The sequence below is a fragment of the Onychostoma macrolepis genome, chromosome 08 (assembly GCF_012432095.1).
Source record: "Onychostoma macrolepis isolate SWU-2019 chromosome 08, ASM1243209v1, whole genome shotgun sequence".
In the NCBI taxonomy this organism is placed as follows: domain Eukaryota; kingdom Metazoa; phylum Chordata; class Actinopteri; order Cypriniformes; family Cyprinidae; genus Onychostoma; species Onychostoma macrolepis.
Genome location: NC_081162.1, coordinates 4,290,479 through 4,311,808, shown reverse-complemented (window position 1 = coordinate 4,311,808; position 21,330 = coordinate 4,290,479). Strand labels below are relative to the sequence as shown.

The 21,330-nt window shown below is 35.0% G+C and overlaps 2 protein-coding genes across 5 annotated transcripts in view; both read left to right on the top strand.

Moving 5' to 3' along the window:
* Positions 1-585: 585 nt before the first annotated feature.
* Positions 586-15,062, top strand: plp2b (proteolipid protein 2b). 4 transcript variants are annotated; one of them, XR_009272515.1, is made up of 6 exons: positions 586-973; positions 10,682-10,837; positions 10,930-11,028; positions 11,168-11,264; positions 11,529-11,601; positions 12,073-12,336. XR_009272515.1 is itself a non-coding variant. In XM_058785066.1 (5 exons), the coding sequence occupies exons 1-5, from the start codon at positions 878-880 to the stop codon at positions 13,269-13,271; spliced, it is 456 nt and encodes a 151-aa protein (XP_058641049.1). In that variant the 5' UTR covers positions 588-877; the 3' UTR covers positions 13,272-13,482. The 4 variants fall into 4 exon arrangements, 2 of the variants coding, with proteins under 2 accessions (XP_058641049.1, XP_058641048.1); XR_009272514.1 differs by lacking the exon at positions 12,073-12,336 and adding an exon at positions 13,489-15,062 and having other exon boundaries at positions 587-973; XM_058785066.1 differs by lacking the exons at positions 11,529-11,601; positions 12,073-12,336 and adding an exon at positions 13,264-13,482 and having other exon boundaries at positions 588-973.
* Positions 15,063-16,746: 1,684 nt separating this feature from the next.
* Positions 16,747-21,330, top strand: part of prickle3 (prickle homolog 3) — a 48,175-nt gene continuing 43,591 nt past the window's right edge. Inside the window, exon 1 of the mRNA XM_058784316.1 lies at positions 16,747-17,003. Coding sequence (XP_058640299.1) covers positions 16,962-17,003 — 42 coding nt within the window. The 5' untranslated portion in view covers positions 16,747-16,961. The remainder of the gene's footprint in view (positions 17,004-21,330) is intronic.

The window sequence follows — 21,330 nt, the reverse complement described above, 5'->3', positions numbered from 1 at the left end:
TTATTTATTTGTTGTGTTTTTGTGTAATTATCAGTACTGTAATTGAAAAAAAAAAACACATTACCATTTACTATGATGCAAATTTATTGTTAATAATAATAATGATTTTATTTATCTGAAAAGAAAAAAAAACAGTTCTACTGATTTTAAGGTCATTTTTATTTTAAAACAGTAAAAATACATATCGCAATGATGACACACACACACACACACACACTCTCAAAAGCTCAAAAGAAAGTAAAACAATGACAATAATGAGCAATTTCATGGAAGTAGTATTGCAAAGAAAAACTGATGGTTTTATTTATTTACACAGTTTTGTATTTTTAAGGTAGCGTATCACATGAAATTTTATAGGTTTAGTTTTCCACTGCAGATTTAAACAGTGGCAACTGTGGTTTACTTTTTGAAGACTTGTTATGAATGTCTGATTGGACATTTCCACCGCTCGCGGCGATGATTATTCGGGCTGCGTTTCAAAATCTAGCGCGCTGCCTACTTAGCATTTGCAGGCATTTAGTTGCTGTGGCTAAACGCTTTCAAACTCTGTCTAGGTAGGCAGGCAGCTCAGTGAACATGAACACAGAGCAGGGTTGTTCTCCCTCTAGTGGTTTCGCTCTCTCTCCGTGATTTACCCTCAAGACACCACAGTGTAAGTGCACTAAAGTCTTAGCCAACGCCCCGCACACTCACGCTTTCCAGTCCGCAGACTCCACACTCAGGAAGTTCACGAAGAAGTTGGAAGCTGCGTCAGATATAAACTACGTTTAAATCTTTAGTCACGGTGTCTTTTCACAGAATCGTGTTTGTGAACGTTTGCTGATACAGACGCTAGGCTTCATAAGAAAGCGTTACTTCACAGGGAAACATCTGCAGAATGGCAGAAACCGAGGGAAGTCCGTTTGTAGGCTGTTTGGAGAAACTGAAGAGCTATGTGCGAACTCGGAAAGGAACCATCCTGGCCGCTGAAATAGTAAGTTATTAAAATCAATGCGATTTTAACTTTACATTTCATTTCATAATATGCTTTCAAAACGCTTAGAAATATAACGTCAGTTCTTAATTTTGCTTCATCTCCTAATAAACAAAATATCGGTGTGGATTAATATGAACCGTTGTCATGGAGACGCTCCCACTCGCTGAATAAAAATAATTCACCTGTTGATTCACGCACTTGAGTAGAAGTGTAGGGAGCGAAACAAGTTCATACATACCACAACATATGTGGTAAACATTTAGTCTAATCGTGTTTAAAATGTCTAAAAGTGTCTGTGTCTGTCTGTAAACCACACACTTTTCACTTTAAGAGCTAAAAATAGATTTAAAGAAAGTGCCAGAAATGTCATACAGTAGCAACTGTTTCAAAATACCAGCTTAGCTTGACTAAGATAAAGTATGGTTGCAAATACAGTTATAAAACTGCATTGGTACATATTCAGTTATGTCTTGTTTTAAGCCTGTGGCTAGTAACAGAAGTGGGTGAAAAGAGTATTAATAGTGCTGTTGAATGAAATAGCTCCCATCGCAGAGGCATCTGAAACTTCACACTGACACACTAGTGTGTGCTTTTGGGAGGAGGAGGTGGCATGGCATGCAGACCATGTGCTTGATGGTGTGAGTGTGTGTGTGTGTGTGTGTGAGGTCAGAGTTCGTGAGGCGTCACCCGTCTGCTGGATCCATAGACACCCGGCTGCTGTTCTCTCTTATCTGTCTCTCAGTTGTGGGTGATATATCTTTTAAGATATTGAAACCTGGAAAAATGTTTAAGGACTGTAACATAACAAGCTAATATGAATGTCTATCTATCTATATGTGACCCTGAACAACAAAACCAGTCTTAAGTGTCAATTTTTCAAAATAAATAAGCTTTCCATCGATGTATGGTTTGTTAGGATCGGACAATATTTGGCTGAGATACAACTATTTGCAAATCTGGAATCTGAGGGTGCAAAAAAATCTAAATATTGAGAAAATCGCCTTTAAAGTTGTCCAAATGAAGTTCTTAGCAATGCATATTACTAATCAAAAATTAGGTTTTGATATATTTACGGTAAGAAATTTACAAAATATCTTCATGAAACATGATCTTTACTTAATATCCTAATGATTTTTGGCATAAAAGAAAAATTGATCATTTTCACCCATACAAAGTATTTTTGGATATTGCTACAAATATACCCCAGCGACTTAAGACTGGTTTTGTGCTCCAGGGTCACACATGTGTGTCTGTCGTACGTTCATATGCTTGTTTGTTTGTTTTGTCTGCATATATTTCTGTCTGTCTGTCTGTGGTTCTTTCGTTCTGCCATTCTATCTATCGATTGTTTGTTCGGTCTGTCTGTTCGTTTTACGTTTGTTTGTGCATTCATTTATTCTGTCTGCCGCTCATTCTATCTATCAGTCTGTCTGTTTGTCTGTTGATTGTTTGTTTAGCTGTCTGTCTGTTCTAGCTATTTTTCTATCCGTTTGTCTTCCAGTCTGTTTTAGTCTCTAAGGCCTATGAACTTTCACTTTGTTTTGACAAACTTTGCTTTTACATTTTACATTTATGCATTTAGCAGACGCTTTTATCCAAAGCGACTTACACTGCATTCAGGAAAGCATGTTTTCTAGTTCGGAGTTAGTTATGTAAATGGGTTTCTTTCGGTTTCGTTCAACTTCCTTACATTCAAATTCAAACGGCAACTCTGTTTGTTACCCCGATTAGACACATTAATTCAAATGAAGATATCTAATGTCAATTTAAAAACATTCTCAATTCTGTTCTAAATGACGCACAATACTGTAACGAATTACTGAAATTCCTTCTCCTCTGTCACAGCTCCTTCTCGTATCTCATTCTTACTTAAAACTTGTCTGCTGAGTCATCAGATGACATTCATTCTTTTATGGAGCTTGACAGACCTTACTATTTGCATGCTTCCACTTCAAAACTGTTCTGCAAAACTTCTGCTTTTGTGTTCACTGCAGCTCTCCGTTTTGTAAAAACCCATATTAATTTGCTTAGAGTAAATAATTCAAACCGGATCTGACAGAGGGACTTTTGTAGAACCATAAACTCACCATGTCTTTGCATACAAGACATAAACCATCAGAGAAAACACCGATAAATGCCAGAATGATAAACCAGCCCAGCTCTGTCATTTATGATGCCTCAATGAAGCTTTCCTAGTTCTCCACATTTCAAATGTGCACACCAGCAGCATATTGTGTCCTTAACAAAATAATCTGCATTGCTTGCATTGGCCTATCATGACTTCTGATGGAACAACTACCCAATAACCCAGAATACTGCGTTGCTGTGAGGAATAATAGCATGTTATATAACTAATTGCTGGTTAAAGTCATGGACATTGGACATCAAGCGCTCATTTTCAAGAGTTCAGTTTTGTCGTTCAGGCACACCCACATCCAAACATGTTGAGTCACAGGCAACTAAAACGACACGCCTAGTGGCTTACAGTACGTAGCCATGCATGCTGGCACTTTTACTGGTACTTACAGTAGATGAGTGATGCATAGCTCTATTATGCTTTGTTGATTTGAACAAAAACAAATGTAAACGCATGCAAAAATGCTTGCTGTAGTATCAAGCAGTGGGCGCCTTGCCATTGCTTAGTGGGTCTTGACTCTTTGCCAAATGATCAGTGTATGGGTGTTGAATATTTCTTGTAATTTATACTAAGTAGGCTGCATATTTACCGTGTTTTGTGCATATGCTGTATTGTAATAGCGTTACAGTGAATGTTTTTTTGCGTATTAGGTATTCTTTATTTCTGGTGTTTCCTTATTTATCCGTTCACCCTTGTGACCCAGTGCAGCCCGGAGCCCTCAGTAGTGGGTGTTCTTAAAGGGGCAGCGCTGCATCCTTGAATAGAGCTTCATTGTGCGCTGGCTGGAGTTCAGTCTGCCTGTGAGGCTCATAGAGGCAGTTTGTGCCAGTCCCCACAACTCATAAAGCTCCGATACATATGTGCATGAAGGAGGGGTGCTTGGTGACATCATGCGCTCCTCGCTGCCCACATAATGACTCTGGGGTAGGTCAGGGATGTAGATTTAATGATTGTTAAATTACTGTGGGGCTCTGGAAAAATGTTTTAGCGTAAGATTAAACGTCAAAATTAAAAATGTATTTTCTTAGCTTTGCAGTTATTTAAATGAGGCAATATAATGAGGTTTATAAAGCCACAGTGAGTTTTAGGCATGTTCATGCATACTTTAAAATATAATAATGTTCATAAAGAAATGAATTATAAATATACAATTTGTGTTTGCTTCAATTAAACAAAGTTAGTACATCTATCATTTTTATAGATTTTTAGAATTTAATTTAGAATCTTCTAAAAGTTCATTCATAACTTCTCCCTGAATTCCGAAAATCACCTCAGACCCAAAGTTTCAAGGCCATAACTGGGGAACAATCATGGCGTCCTTACGTTATGCGTCCTTCCAATATTCAGATTATTGATCAACAAATATGGATTTGTCACTGGCTGATCGCAGTCAAATTCCAACACCCCGCCGCAGTAAGTTAGGAATTTGTAGTGTCATTTAGTTTGTGTGTGCCTTGTAATAAATCATACATTTAAAAATAAATAAATAAATAGATAAGTAAGTAACCTGTGTTTTTGTGCAGCAACTTTTTAACCCTATTACATAAAAAAAAAAAAAAAAAAAAAAAAAAAGGTAACAGTAACACTTTAGTATAGGGACCAGTTCTCACTATTAACTAGTCGTATGCCTATTTATTAACATATTGGCTGTTTATTAGTATTCATAAAGCACATATTCTGCACGACCTTATTCTGAACACTTTATTTTAGGGTCTCTTAACTAGTTGCTTATTAACATGCATATTACTAGAATATTAGCCATTTATTAGTAGTAATTAAGCACATATTAATGCATTATTCTACATGACCTTATTCTACATCCCTAATCCTTCCCAATACCTAAACTTAACAACTACCTCACTAACTATTAATAAGCAGCAAATTAGGAATTTATTGATAGAAAAGTCGTAGTTAATAGTGAATAAGTGTTCCCTATTCTAAAGTGTTACCTAAAGGGTTACCTTATTTATTTATTTATTTATGAAAACTGCTTTTACAAGTTTGAGACCGATTGAATACCAGGTTGTTATGTAGCTATGTGAAGAACTGTGAATGCAGTGTTGCACGTTTGTCAAAGTGAGTAGGTTGAAGCCAAACAGCAGTCGTTCTGCTGGCAGCGGTGTATTTATGTGCCCTCATGCTGGCTTCATTTCAAAGCCATGGAGAGATAAGGCTCTGTGTTTTAAACTGGCTACCCTGATGGAAAAATGCCTTTCTCAGCCCTTTCTGGTATTTTAGCTTAGCTGAAAATGAAAACAGTCTGTGCTAAAAATGGTTTATGTTTACAGTTTAAGTGGTGTTCTGGGTAGTATTAGGCCAGCATTTGACTTGTTAACCTTAGGCCAGTTGCACTTTTGACAAATTTTTGACTTTTTACACTTTTTTTGGCTATGATAAGATCACTGCAGCAGTTGTGTTGTCTCTTTTACATTTAACATTTTAAATGTCTTTACTGTAATTTTTGATCAATTAAATGCATATTTGCTGAATAAAAATATCAGTTCATTAAAAAAAAAAAAACATAGTGATCCCAGATTTTTGAATGGTAGTGAGTGTATTTCTTCTCAATCATCTTATTGTAGCTCCAACAGTAAAACATGGCACTAGCAACACCAGGGTCATGGGTTCGATTTCCAGGGAAAGCAAGAATTGATAAACCTTGAATTTACCTCGAATGCAATGTAGGTTGCTTTGGATAAAAGCATCTGCCAAATGCATAAATGTAAACCAGAATTGTTTGAATACATACAGAATGCTTAAATGGATACTCCACCCCAAAATGAAAATTTTGTCATTAATCACTTACCCCCATGTCGTTCCAGACCAGATATTTTGGATGATTTTGGAGGTTTGTGACTGTCCTATTGACTGCCAAACAATTAACACTGTCAAGGCCTAGAAAAGTGTGGAGGCAAATAGCGTATGCTGTTCTGTGTCAGCCGCGCCACACGGATACGCAGTTTTTGTTCAAATCAAAGTGTAAATACAAGCAGAAGACGTATTAGTGTGGCGCAGGTGACATAGTGGATATTCTCCAAAATGGCGCTACAGTGAGATGAGACGAATTGTCGTTATTTTTATTCAGATTGAACCACTGATGGCAGATGGTCTATTCTGACGATGTCTTTCATACTTTTCTGGGCCTTGACGGTGCTAATTGTTTGGCAGTCAATGGGACAGTCACAAGCCTCCTGGTTTTCATCCAAAATATCTTAAATTGTGTTCTGAAGACGAATGAAGCTTTTTCGGGTTTGGAACGACATGGGGGTAAGTGATTTAATGACAAAACTTTCATTTTGGGGTGGAGTAACCCTTTAACAGATCATTCGAGCTGCAGTCCTGTTTATAATGCAGAAGAACCTGGAATTGTGGTTGCCTGTTGTGACAACACCGTAATTGAATCCATTATGTTTTATGTTTTGTTCTTTTTATCAGCATTTGTTGATGTGGGAAGCTGATAAATAGGTTAGAAGGGAAGGATTGAAAAATAACTTTAGATAAAAAGGAAAATGGTTTCAGATTTATTGCTTTTTGATGAAATTTTTGGTAACACTTTATTTTAGGGTCTCTTAATTAGTTGCTTATTAGCATGCATATTTCTAGAATATTAGCCATTTATTAGTAGTAATTAAGCACATATTAATGCCTTATTCTACATGACCTTATTCTACATCCCTAATCCTACCCAATACCTAAACTTAACAACTACCACACTAACTATTAATAAGCAGCAAATTAGGAATTTATTGAGGGAAAAGTCGTAGTTAATAGTGAATAAGTGTTCCCTATTCTAAAGTGTTACCAAAAAATTTTTCCCTTCAGAATAACATGCACCAATGAATCATTCACAATAACAGCAGGAATGTGTGTAGAGAAAGTAAACGGTGAAATCTGATTCAATCTCGACTAAAGTCCCTATCAAACAAAGCAGCCACAGATCTTTTCTTCTGTGTTGTGGTGTAAATCCAAGTGAAATGGTTTAGTGAAAAGAAAAAAGAAAAAATACGATGGGGACAATGCATCGATTGTGGATTTGATGGAGGCAGATCGGCTGAATGTCAGCATGCAGTGGATTGTGATAAAGTGTTTAAGTCCTGCACGCGTCACCAGAGAAAAGTCTGCCATTTAAGGTTGAGTTAGGACATGTCAATTTAAAAATGTTGCGGTCACAATCCGTGAATCGTTCACAGTAAGATCAGTAACATGCATTTAGAAACTAATGTTTCATTTAATGTTTATGATACTGTAGATATTGCCTGGTAGCACAACTTTGTCATTTCCCCAAGTGACAGAAAACAGGAAACTTGCCTCCTAACACATTGAGAATCTTCCTGTCTTCATCTTCACACTTGCAGTGTTTTATCAGCTGTTACTGTGGCAGCAGATCATCGCAAACACAAGGCACAGGTGTTTCACAGTGGCATGTGGACAAATCATTAACACCATGGCAACATAAATAACACTTCAAGAGGAACCATGCAAGAACACCTGTACTGTCCTTCCAACAAACTTGAAAGAAATAGAAGTGTTTGCCAAGGCAAGCAGCGAAATCTGAAATCTGGTTATCCCCGTTTAAATTGATTGCATGTTTGATTAGGCTTGTCAGTAGATTTAAAAATGTAAGCATGTTGAAAACTCTGTAATCTTATTTCAATCTACATACTTGTCATTCTTTAAAAATAAACCATGAGTCATAGATGATATACCACGGTCCGTTTCTGAAGTCTAAATAATGTCCACTAACTCATCCTAGTTGTTGCCGGCAGTGATTATTTAGATCCCAGCGGCGCAGTGTTTGAGTTTATGGGCTGATTTGATTAGACGTTCATAATAGTCATATACTCCCAAAAGTATTCTTATAATAGTTCTCTGTTTATAACCAAATAAGGAGCTTCAACCTCTTCTAAAGCCGTGCATTGTGCTGTGTTTACATCCACGCTGTGTTCCTCTCTTTAGTCCTCAACAGATGTTTTAGTAATCAAACTAGGAAAAGGTTCACAAATCCTCAGGATGTGAGAGATTCGGAGCTGCACTGTTAACTGACACCTAGAGCAGATGGCACGTTCAGATGAATTGTGGGTCGTGAACAGGAGAAAACATGGGTGACGTACTGGAGAGGGAGAATTTCCACACTAAAAGGCCAAAGACATTTTGGAAAATAATAAAACCTGACAGTTTACACAGACTTATACAACTGAAAAAGTTAAAGGCATATTGACAGAAAATTAAAACAGTATATTTGATAAAATATGAAACTGCTTTTGAATGCCTGTTTTATTAAAACATGTTAGGAATAGAAACCACATTTAAATGTCATTGCATTAGACACTAGATACAAGATACAACTGAACAAGTTACAGATTGTTTAATATAATATGAGTATATGAATTGCAAATTACAACTAGTGGAGGCATATGGACAGAAAACCAAAACGGTATAGTTTATAAAATATAAAATTAGTTTTGAATGACTGTCAGTGAAGCAGGGCCATTATAGATTTGCATTTTAAAGTTAGTTTTTATTTTAATTTAAATTTATATTAGTTGTTAGTTTTCATTCTATCATTGTTAGTTTTAGTTTAGTTATTTCAGAGTTTTAGTATTGTAAGGCTGCCAAAGTTAATTGGTTTTATTAAAAGGACAGTCTATTGTTATTGCTGTCTAGCGGGATTTCAGTTTTAGGATGTATCAAATTACCGTGTATCAAAAAAATTAAATATAATAATAATAATATATACACACATGTACACTGCCGCTCAAAAGTTTGGGATCAGTAAGATTTTTAATGTTTTTTAAGGGAGTCTCTTCTGCTCATCAAGGCTGTATTCTGTATCAAAAATACATAAAAAACTAATATTGTGAAATCTTATTGCAATTTCTAATATTGATTTCCTATTTGAATATACTTTAAAATAGAATTTATTTCTGTGATGCAGCGCTGAATTTTCAGCATCATTACGCCAGTCTTCAGTGTCACATGATCCTTCAGAAATCATCCTAATATGCTGATTTATTATGAGTGTTAACTGTTGTGCTGCTTTTTTTCTTTGATTCTTTGATGAATACAAAGTTTAAAGGACAGCATTTGTTCAAAATAGAAATCTTTATATGCAAGTATAATCTTTAAATATAAGTATTTACTATGACATTTATTTATTTAACACATCCCTCCTGAATAAAAGTATTAATTTCTTTAAAAAAAAAAAGAGAAGAAAGAAAAAATTACTGACCCCAAACTTTTGAAGCATTGTATATTGTAACACACAATTTCTTTTTTAAATAAATGCTGTTCTTTTTAACTTTTTTTAATCAAAGAATCCTAAAAAAAAAAAAATCACAGGTCCCCCCAAAAATATGAAGCAGCACAACGGTTTCCAACATTGATTATAAGTCAGCATATCAGAATGATTTCTGAAGGATCATATGACACTGAAGACTGGAGTAATGATGCTGAAAATTCAGCTTTGACTCACAAGAATAACAGTTTTTCCCTGTATTTTTGATCAAATAGATACAAGCTTGATGAGCAGAAGAAACTTTAAAAACATTAAAAATCTTACTGATCCCAAACGTTTGAGTGGCAGTGTATGTATGTATATACATATACACATTAGGGATCTAATATATTTATTTATATATATATATATATATATATATATATATATATATATATATATATATATATATATATATATATATATATATGTGTATGTGTGTATATGTGTATATAAAATTACAAATTTATTTGTGGCCATTTTATTTTATTTTAATACATTTGGGAATCTTGTCATTTTAATTTAGTTCCAGTTTAAAATACATGTGTAAGATGTACTCTAGTTTGTTTTTCACAGTTATGTTTCTTTCAGTTGATGGAAAATTTAGCCATTTAGTTTTTGTTAGCATGAAATGAAATTGCAGAAATGTGTATCTATTTTGTATATGCATGTTATAGATGTTATTATGAACAATGCATCCATGTATGTTTCAACTTGTATTTTCCTTTTAATGTTTAAAAGGATCTTCTGCTAAAAATGACAAACTTCTTCAATAAATCATCTTAAACTCATTCCTCCACAATCGACAGAAGATTCGAATACAGAAAAAGATCTGGGTCACATTTTAGTTTGGGGACCAGTTCTCACTGGCTAACTATTCACTATGACTTTTCCTTCAATATACTCCTAGTTTTCTGCTTATTAATAGTTAATAGGTAGTTGCTAAGTTTAGGTATTGGGTAAGGGATCTAAAATATAGTCATGCAGAATAAGGCATTCATATGTGCTTTATGAGTACTATTAAACAGCCAATGCTTGTAATATGCATGCTAATAAGCAACTAGTTAATAGTGAGAAAGTGTTACCAGTATCGTCACTGCTTCCTTTTTATCGTGACTTTAACAATAATAATACTGCAATAAAGAAACAGGCTATCTGCAGAATTGTATAAATACGGCATCTGTCTGCAAGGGCTAACTACCCAGCTAAATCAAAACCACATTCACATCCTTGCATGCTTTTGTACACTGATGTGATCAAGTTATTGAACTGCATCTCTGTCTGTTTTCTGTAGATCCTCAGTTTCATCATCCTTATCTGTTACGCCGCATCTATGTATGGCGGGTATTCAGCGGTCGCCATCTGCGAGATGGTCTTTGCCATCATCTTCTTCGTTGTCTTCATGATGGAGCTGGACAAACAGTTTCTGGTGGTGAACTGGCTCTGGAGCGTGAGTATGAATTCACTCACACTTGCAGCATGGTCCAGCCTATAGCTTACATGAGCGAACGCTGCTTACAGTTTCTCTGTTTGTCTCTTCAGGATTTCATCCGCGCTGCAATCGGTGCAGCGCTTTATCTCATAACCTCTCTGATCTGTGTGATCGGCGGGGCTGGAGACGGGGCTCGCATCGCTGGTGGGGTGAGACATCCAACTTCAGCATCAACACATGCCATACTTATTTCTTTAAGATCAAATCTGATCTGTTAGTGCTTTATATCCTCCTCTGATTATCACTCAACTAGCATCTGTTTATAATAATGCTCATCTTCTCCCCCAGGTGTTTGGTCTGCTGGCTGGGATCTTGTTTGCTTATGATTCCTACACTATTTTCATGGACATCAAGAGCAACAGACAGCATACAGCTGCTCCCACAGGTGCATGAGCACTCATTCATTTATTAAAACATGTTAGAAAGTTCACTGGCCTTTAAAAGGTATTTGGACACTTAAACCTCATTTAAATGTCATTGCATTAGACATCAAATATCAAAATAAGTGTCTACAGATTTTTTGTGGATTTACTGTGCCAGTTCTCCTTAAAGGAATAGTTCACCCAAAAATGAAAATTTGCTGAAAATGTACTCACCCTCTGGCCATCCAAGATGTAGATGAGTTTCCTTTGTTTTTAATCACCAATAGATGCTCTGCAGTGAATGGGTGCCATCAGAATGGGAGTCCAAACAGCTGATAAAAACATCTCAATAAACCACAAGTAATCCACACCACTCCAGTCCATCAATTAATGTCTAGTGAAGCCAAAAACTGTTTGTACAAATACATCAAGAAAGTCATACCCTGTCAAACGTGGCTTTACCGAGCTCAGTGGCTCTAGCCCAAGCTGTGATATAAACGAACGCTATTGGCTATTTAAAAAGGGGGCGGGGCTGCTTGATATGTCCTGCCCTGTCTTCCTGTTTCAGTTAAACTGACATCAACACATAGAATAACAGTGCGTGTTTCAAGGCACTTCAGTGGACCTTCAAAGCATTTTAACTTTAAACCATTGCTTGTGGCCCAAAATCCATAAGTCCATAATCCATAATAATGCTTCCTCCAATAAAAAATGTCTATTCCTTGTTATCCTTTCATATTAAAATCAACCAACAGATTTCTTTATAACTGTTTTGGACTGTTTTCACTTGTAAACAGTGCTTGATCTGTGCATATTTCTCTCCTGATTCAGATGAAATGACTCTTTCACTGGAAAAAAAAAAGTAATATTGTAGATAGAGGATTGTAGGCAGAAGATGAGCATTTGGGTGAACTATTCCTTTAAGAGTGGCCACAGGTGTCAGACATTACAGGTCCAGATGATCCACTGAAGTCTGAAATCCACAAAGTGTCAGAATACTTTTCTCATGTTCAGTTTGTCTAACTCAATTCCTCATCAAAAAAATGTCTTGTTGTGAAATCTCTCTATAAAATAAAAGTAAAATATTTTGTCTAATGCAGTGACATTTCGTATATTTATGTATCCTAATTCATCCACATGTTCATCTTAAAACATCCCCTCTCTTTTAGGATGGTTGATTGGGGTATAACAAAATATTTTTTAGGTCTCAATAATGTGCTTCATGAAATATCATGTTCCTTCAGTACACACTGTACATACAGTGGCCCTATAAAGAATTAGTGTACAAGTCAGATTTTTATTTATAGGTAGATACACATCTAATAAATAGTTTACTTACTAGATTTATTGCTTTTTATTATTTTGTTAAATTGCATTGAAATCCAAGATGTTTTTCCTTGGAGTTGGAAAATTGCTGCTGCTAACCAGCATATTCAAAAAAATCTCATATGTTTAAATTTCTGGTATTACATTTTTGAGATATTTAAATATGAAAAAGAGTCTTATCTTACAGTAACATTCTGGGTTCAGTACAAGTTAATACTCGAGTACTTCAGTTTGCATAAACAAAAACCATGTGTACAGTAAAGCACTTACGTTAGATTTTTGTTTGTTTTTACAAACTGAGGGATGTGGTAACTGTCAACACGTCACCAGATGCTGTCCGTTTGTTCTTTTAACACACTGTGGATTGTTTTTTTGGGGGGTTTTTTGCAATGCCACATTCAGAGGTGGTATTGTATCTCCTCTATAATGCTTTTCCATAAAAATTGAGAATTGAGTTCAATGAAATGAAGATATATTTTTAATGAAACCTGAGAGATTTCTGTCCCATTACACCAAAACCATGAGACATAAAATGAGCAGATTTCACTTAGGCCTTTACTCGCATATAAAGATGGACAAATGGTTATGTAGAAACTCTCCACTAATATCCTGCAACATTACGCCAGTTGTTTGACGATAAAGACAGGGGTTTGATTTGAACTGGAGGTGACACGTGTTGTAACTCTCTTTGAACAGGTCGCTGAAGGCCGTCTGCGGGATGTTTACGACTGACATTTGGCATTTGAGCCAAACAGTTATTCAGAGATGCCAGTGGCAACACTGGCATCTCAGCGAAAGCTATGCCGCTTCACATGTCCGCTCTTAATGCTGTGTAACTATAACAACTTAACCTGACTAACTGTTCCCCGGTTATTTATTTTGCGTCTCCCTTTTTTGTTTTCTCTCTTTGTTTTTTAACAGATGACACAGTTTGAAACTACTTTCCTCGCTACAACATTAACAGCAACCAAAACCTGGAGAACAAGTCTAAAAATGGCAAAAGGAGTGAATTCCTCAGAGTTATCGCAAAGTTACCGTGAGAGATGAAGACCAGAGGAATGCAGAAGGGACAAAACATTACACAACAAAAGAGGTTCATGTACAAAAGGGATTGAAAATGAAGGAACAGAAAGCTGTCGGCATCCAAAGATTCATTCCGTCATCTTAGTCAGGCGGCTTTCATTACCACAATTTTTTTGTTGGAAAAGCACTAAATCACAACATTTAGTAACATCAGATAAATCTGACGACATGAATACAGTGTTCAGAAGGGTTTCAAAGTCTGTCTTCCCATTCTTTACTAGAGAAAGACACGTTTTGACCAAGTCATTATTAGCAAGTTCTGTTGGAAAACTTGATTTCATTCAGTCTGGTGCTGTTTTTTTATGATAAAACATTAAGGTTGCTTAAGTTTTTTATGGTGTAAAATTTCACCATACTTCGTAACTGTAACTAAATTCTAATAACTATTGATTGTTCTTGTGTTTTGTTTAAACTAAGTTTTTTTAAACTAAGGATTTGAAGTCGGATATATTCAACTCAGGAGCAGTCAAGAAAAAGCCAGTTTTCAGTGAATCTAAAGGGATTTTCTCTTTATTTAAACTGAAAAGGAATGAATCTCAGCCATAATATCTTCCATGGTGGCACACATTTGTACTATTAAAAAGTTCAGATGTCCACGTGTTGGTGCATGTTCATTTTCTCTCATCTTTTCTTACTTATTGCCATTAAACCTGTTACCTCAAAGGTTGCTCATTATCTTGATGCCACAAGTATTTTGTTTTATTCTAATAATAAACTGATCACATATATTAGACACATCTTCATTTACAGCCTCTGTTCTGTTCAGCCCTCGTGAGTAGAGTAAGAAATACTAAAGCAGCACTCACAGTTATCAACATTTGCTTATTCAAGATTTCCCAAGGAAATATTATGAATAAATATCTGTTTACTCAGTTGTATTGCCTTGAAATATATAATTCAGTAGTATTTGGCCCTCCAGTTATTCAAAGTGCTGTTGGTCATCTTCTCGCGTGCATAAGCTTGTCCAAGGTTTTAGGAGGACACAATAATTTGGCCTGTTTTGTTTAGACACGTGTTTATTTTATTTATTTTATTTTTTTTCTGCTTGGAAACCATTTATAACATGTATAAATTGTTTTAACCATTTATAAATTATATATTCCAATTAGTTGAAGACAGTTTGCCAGTTTTTCCGCTCATGTCTGTTTTTTTTTGTTGTTGTTTTTCGCGACCTCACCTCGACCCCAGTGGTTTCCTGAAAGCATTTATTTGTGAGATGGTCAGAAATGGCATCACTTGTGTAAAAATGATTAACTCATTAAAACAGACGCTTTTAAAGAAACACTTCCTTGCATGCTTTTTGTTGTTGTTGTTTTAGAAGTACAGCACAAGATGTAATTCTGTAGGATTTATGTCTCTAATTGGTGTTGCTGGTATTTCGATAACATTTAATAAAAGGCTGTTATAACGTGTCCAACTTTTACGTGTGTGTGTGTGTGTGTGTGTGTGTGTGTGTGAGTGAGAGAGAGAGAGTGAAGGATACTGTGCGCGCGGCGCCACCTGCTGGAAGGTTGTGGCTAGAGGGGATACAGCTCCGACCGGAAATGAACAATGAAATTAATCTTCTACCTATTAGATTGTTTTATTAACATCTACACCTATCCCAACACTAAACCTACCCCTTACAAGAATGAAAAAATTGTAATTATTATTGTACAGTGTGACAAAAATGACGCTGTGTTGATGTGCGCATGCCCAGTAGCGCCGTACGTATCCCTTCTAGCCTTAACCCTGCTGGAATGATACGAATGATTTCGACTGCCAATATGACGTTATATACAAATGTATTTGTTTTTATACAGATTTATTAATATTACAAATATTTTAAATCAAAGAAATAAAGGACTTTCTATAATTTCACTATATCCAATGGAGATGAGTCCAGGTGACATGAATATTTGTCACTAGATGGCAGCATCTACATTAATTCAGAGTGACAATGAAACCTTTTGCATTTTTTATTTTTTTAACAGGTTAAGAAGACTTTGCTTTTATGAAAATGCATTTATGTCTTAGCAGTTTTGGAATGAAATTGAATAAATGAATGAAAGTAAATAAATAGGCAATATTACCTTTATTACCTTAAATATGTTTCTTAAAAATATACGCTACACTACCGTTCAGAAATCAATCAATTAATCATTTTTATTTTTGGGGGGTTAAGAGTGAATGAATGAATTATGAATTTCTAAAGGATCATATTACAGTTTTCTTAGTAGACTGTAATGGCTGATGGAAATTTGGCTCTGACATTGCAGGTAGGTCTAACACATTTTTATAGGCTACATGCAATAGAAATGTGATAGGCTAATGAATGTTTATAATGAAAATGTAAACAATTTTAACATTTTCTTTTAAAATAAATTAGATGCTACATTTAATTGTGAAGCAGCAATTTAATACAACAAAATGTCTTAGTGATTCCAACCGTTTAACAGATAGATAAATAGATAGATAGACAGATAAATAGATAGATAGATAGATAGATAGATAGATAGATAGATAGATAGATAGATAGATAGATAGATAGATAGATAGATAGATAAATAGACAGATAGATAGATAGATAGATAGATAGATAGATAGATAGATAGATAGATAGATAGATAGATAAATAGACAGATAGATAGATAGATAGATAGATAGATAGATAGATAGATAGATAGATAGATAGATAGATAGATAGATAGATAGATAAGTAGACAGACAGAAAAATAGATAGACAGACAGACAGACAGACAGATAGATAGATAGATAGATAGATAGATAGATAGATAGATAGATAGATAGATAGATAGATAGATAGATAGATAGATAGATAGATAGACAGACAGACAGACAGATAGATAGATAGATAGATAGATAGATAGATAGATAGATAGATAGATAAGCATGAATACAACTGAGTAACAAAAAGTAATCGCTTCATAGGCCTACACAATACACAATTGATATTGAATATGGTACACATAAATTTACACATAATAAAAAAAAATATTTTTAAGGGTGATTTTGTTCACAAACAGGTTGTGTCGGTTTATTTTTATTTATTTGATGAGCGCATAAGGTCCAGTATTGGTGAACAGGGGGTGGTCCAGATCCTCTACAGTTAAGCACTTGTCCTGTAGGTGTAGCCCGTGTGGTTAGGCGCTCTACGGGCAACTTCTCGCGGAGTTGTTTCCAGCTCGGAGGACTACAGGCCAAAAACCAGACCGCGGAGACGAGCGAGGAGAGGTTAAGTTGGACTGAAGTAAACTTCAGCGGACATATGAGAGTATTCGCGTGAGTCCAGACACATTACCGCCGCCGACATGTTCACGCGCGGATCGAAGAAGCGACGCTCCAATCGCTCGGTAAGTTGCTCTCATGTCGTGGCATCCCGCTTTTATCACAATCTAAAGGCATTTGATCCTTTACTAAAGTCTGTCCTCGGTTCTTTGAATGAACACAGCGTGGATTGAAGTCTTAAAGGTCATTTTAAACCTATCATGTTGTGTTGATGATCGAAAGTTACTTTTGTGTCTCGCACTTCTTTTACCTGAGGAGCTGTTTTCATCTCAAGCTAAAGGCACGGAATAGACATATTAAACCTTACACTCCTAAATTCAGTTTTACTCGTATCTGTAGTGCGTTTTGGGTGCAACACGTATAGTTAGCAAATCATTATTTTGCACCTAAACGTTAATGAAGTATTTTTCGTGATCTTGATAATTATTGCATTGAGGAGGCGTGGCTTATGTGAGCCTACGTCACACTTACCTGTACAGGTGACGCCATCGTTAAAGGATAGCATTTCATATTAAATATATTAAAGATTATTATGATGTCAATTGGTTGCAATGAATTCATTTTACAAAAATAAAAAATGCATAGTTTAAATCTAAAATAATAAATAAGGACTAATGTAAAATAATTAATTTTGGTTAAAGTACAAACCAAAAAGAATATGTCAGTTTTAAAAAATAGCAACATAATTTATTTATTTTTTTATTTTTTTAAACTGTCATATTCTACAGTGTTAAGAATATATATATATATATATATAAAACACGTTTTAATTTATACAGTTAGCCCTGAAATGCACAGTGCATCTGCATCAGTTATCATTCCAACTGAATGCTTCATATTATGTTTCGTCTTCTATGTATTTTCCTTCCTGAAGGAAGTGCTTTCTATTGAGGAAATGTTCCTTAAATATCTGGAAAGGGAAGCCAGGGATGCAAGTGGACAGAAAGTAAACACAATTTAAACATCAGGACGAGGTTATATTCACTGAAGATTAGATTATTTTGAATGCAGAAGGAAACTCTTTGTTTCCCGAAGAGGCTCTATGCAATGTGTTGATTCAGATGTTTACCAGATGCTCTGAATCTTGCAGTCATGCGTATTAAAATGAAATGAGTGGAGATCATTTGATATTGTCCTTTTAATTTTGACCAGGAGTCACAGGCAAGTGTCTTGACAGATGAGAACGGACACGTGCCCTTTTGACATTCAGAGTTTGTCGAGAACCTCCTTGTATGTGCCGTACAAACTATTACCCAGAAAGCCCTACTCTGTCCGACTCTACTGTACCTCAGCACGAGTAAACGATGATGGTGGGCCTCATAAAACGTTTAAAAAGTGTTTTTGAGCTTCTGACCTCTCGTAGCCGTTGTCATGGTCACAATCGAGAGGAAATTTCCCCCGAGGGTGTGGACAGGAAGACACCGCGAGGGCATCCTGTCTCACCGTCACAGACGGGACACAAAGGTGACTCAAACATAAAACCTTCGAGTCATAGTTGTTTATTCACATAAACTGTACATGTCATAAATTAATTTGATTTATGCTCTCTTTCACACTATCTTTACTACGCACACACATCCACATAGTAATCTGCACGATAACCCGTGAGAGATAACTCTGCTAAAATGATCACTGCTTATCAAGTCATTGTTTTGTCTTCATTAAAGTACATTCTGTACTTCCTTTAATTGTATTATTATTTACATTACTTTCTGCACCTTTTTTGTCATTTCGGCCTACCTTACATGACCTGTCTCACTTTCACTGCTTTCCTTTCTCAGGTATATTCATTTTTGTACTTTTGCTAATTGCATTACTTTTAGCACTTTTATTATTTGCATTACTTGCCTTTCTTTACTTGTTTGCGTCACTTGTTACTTTTATTACTTTAATTTCCTTAAATTACTTTTGTTACTCTTCTTGCGTTACATACTTGCGTTACTAGTGTCACTTTTAGCACTTTTGTTATTTGCTTTACATCTCTTATACTACTTTCCTTTATATTCTTGAATTACTTGTTATTTTTAACACTGTTGTTACTTGCTTTACTTTACTTACATTACTTGTGTTAGTTTAGCATTTTTATTACTTACATTATTTATAATACTTGCGTTACATTCCTTATTTTTAGTGCTGTCAAACAATTAATTGAAATTAATCGCATCCAAAATAAAAGTTTTTGTTTACATAGTATATATGTGTGTACTGTGTATATTTATTATGTATATAAAGACCCACACATACAGCATATATTTTGAAAATAATGTATTTGCATGTACATATTTATATAAGTAATGTCATATATAAATATATTTAATATATAAAATTAACATATGTTTCTTAAATGCATACATGCATGTGTGTGTATTTATATAAACATGCATAATAAATATACTCCGTACACATACTATGTAAACAAAAACGCTTATTTTGGATGCGATTAATCGTGATTAATCATTTGACAGCACTACTTATTTTACATATAATCGCGTTACTCTTGTTACTTGCATTATTTTTAACTCTGTTGTTGCTTGCTTTACTTTCCTTTATATTACTTAACTTACTTGTGTTAGTTTTAGCACTTTTATTACTTACATTATTATATGTGACCCTGGAGCACAAAACCAGTCTTAAGTCGCTGGGGTATATTTGTAGCAATAGCCAAAAATACACTGTATGGGTCAAAATGATAAATTTTTCTTTTATGCCAAAAATCATTAGGATATTAAGTTAAGATCATGTTCCATGAAGATATTTTGTAAATTTCTTACCGTAAATATATAAAAACTTCATTTTTGATTAGTAATATGCATTGCTAAGAACTTCATTTGAACAACTTTAAAGGTGATTTTCTCAATATTTAGATTTTTTTGCACCCTCAGATTCCAGATGTTCAAATAGTTGTATCTCAGCCAAATATTTTCTGATCCTAACAAACCATACATCAATGGAAAGCTTGTTTATTCAGCTTTCATATGATGTATAAATCTCAATTTCGAAAAATTGACACTTAAGACTGGTTTTGTTGTCCAGGGTCACATATTACTTTTTTGTTACTTTCCTTACGTTACATACTCAGGTTACTTGTGTTACTTGAATTATTTTTGACACTGCTGTTACTTGCTTTACTTTCCTTTATATTAGTTTCACTTACTTGTGGCACTTTTAGCGCTTTTGTTGTTACATTATTACTTGCTTGCATTACTACTGTTACTTTTGTTGCTTACCTTACCTGTCACTTTTTGTACTTGAAAACTTACAAACTTTGTGTTTTGTTTATGGACGTTTGAGCAAGTCTGTGTAGCCCTGATTAGACAAAATCAAACAAATTAATTTTTCAAACAATTTATTACTTTCCTTGCTTATGTTACTTTGAGTACATTTGTTACTTTCCTCATTTGCATTACTTTGGGTGTTCGAGAATGTTCAAACTTTGCATTTTGTAAATCCTTATATAACTGAATCTTGCTATAGATGAAGTGTTCTGGACTGGGATACAGTAAATGTTATTGACAAATGTGTTTAACAAAATAAATGTTATAAATAAAACACAAATACAAAAGAAAACGAACAAACAAAACAAATGCGTTCTTGTCTCTTTCAAACTTACTTGTATACATTTATCAATATCACATGCACTGATGCAGCCTTCAGTTTTGTTTTTAAATGCACAATAGTACATTAAATCAAATCCATGAACATTAGCAGCTTTGGACCTGTATGGCAGGTTTTCCTTTTTATAACCACACCAGTTTAATGCCTGTGAAAATAGCAGTTTTGTTTCTCACAGAACTCTTGGACTATCTACAGTTGTGTCTGTACAAGGCGACACAGGAAAAACAGTTTTTTTTTTTTCTCATACCTCCCCCCTTCTTTCCTATTCATTCTTTTAAACAGGCTAATGCAATTAACTATTCAGTGAAGAAAAAACACTCAAAGATCCTGTCCACTCTCTCTCTCTCTCTCTCTCTCTCTCTCTCTCAGTAGTGAATAGCAGTGCTCTGGTCTTGGTTCAGTGAAGTGTTAGAGTTCACTGATCTTACAGGCAGTGTTTGTTTTAGCACGCGTGTTTCCATAGATCTCTCGTTCCTGGCGACAAGAGGCCGCCGTCCGGCCGTGGTGTCTCTCTCACACTCGCTCATCCTGACTGGGCTTTGTACTGATGTTCTCTCATAGTACGCAAAGCTTATTATTGCTTCTTGTCTGCACAAATCTTGACTAAGAAAGTGTATTGCTGCGTTAGCTTTAAAATGTTAAAAAGCTTGTTTTTTGTCAAGTGAAGTGCATTGTCTATTTTTGTGCAAACCCATATTTTCTCCTGAAAGGAAATGTCTGTTTTTGAGTACTCGGCGAATTGTATTATGGTACTGTGATGGTATGATATATACTATA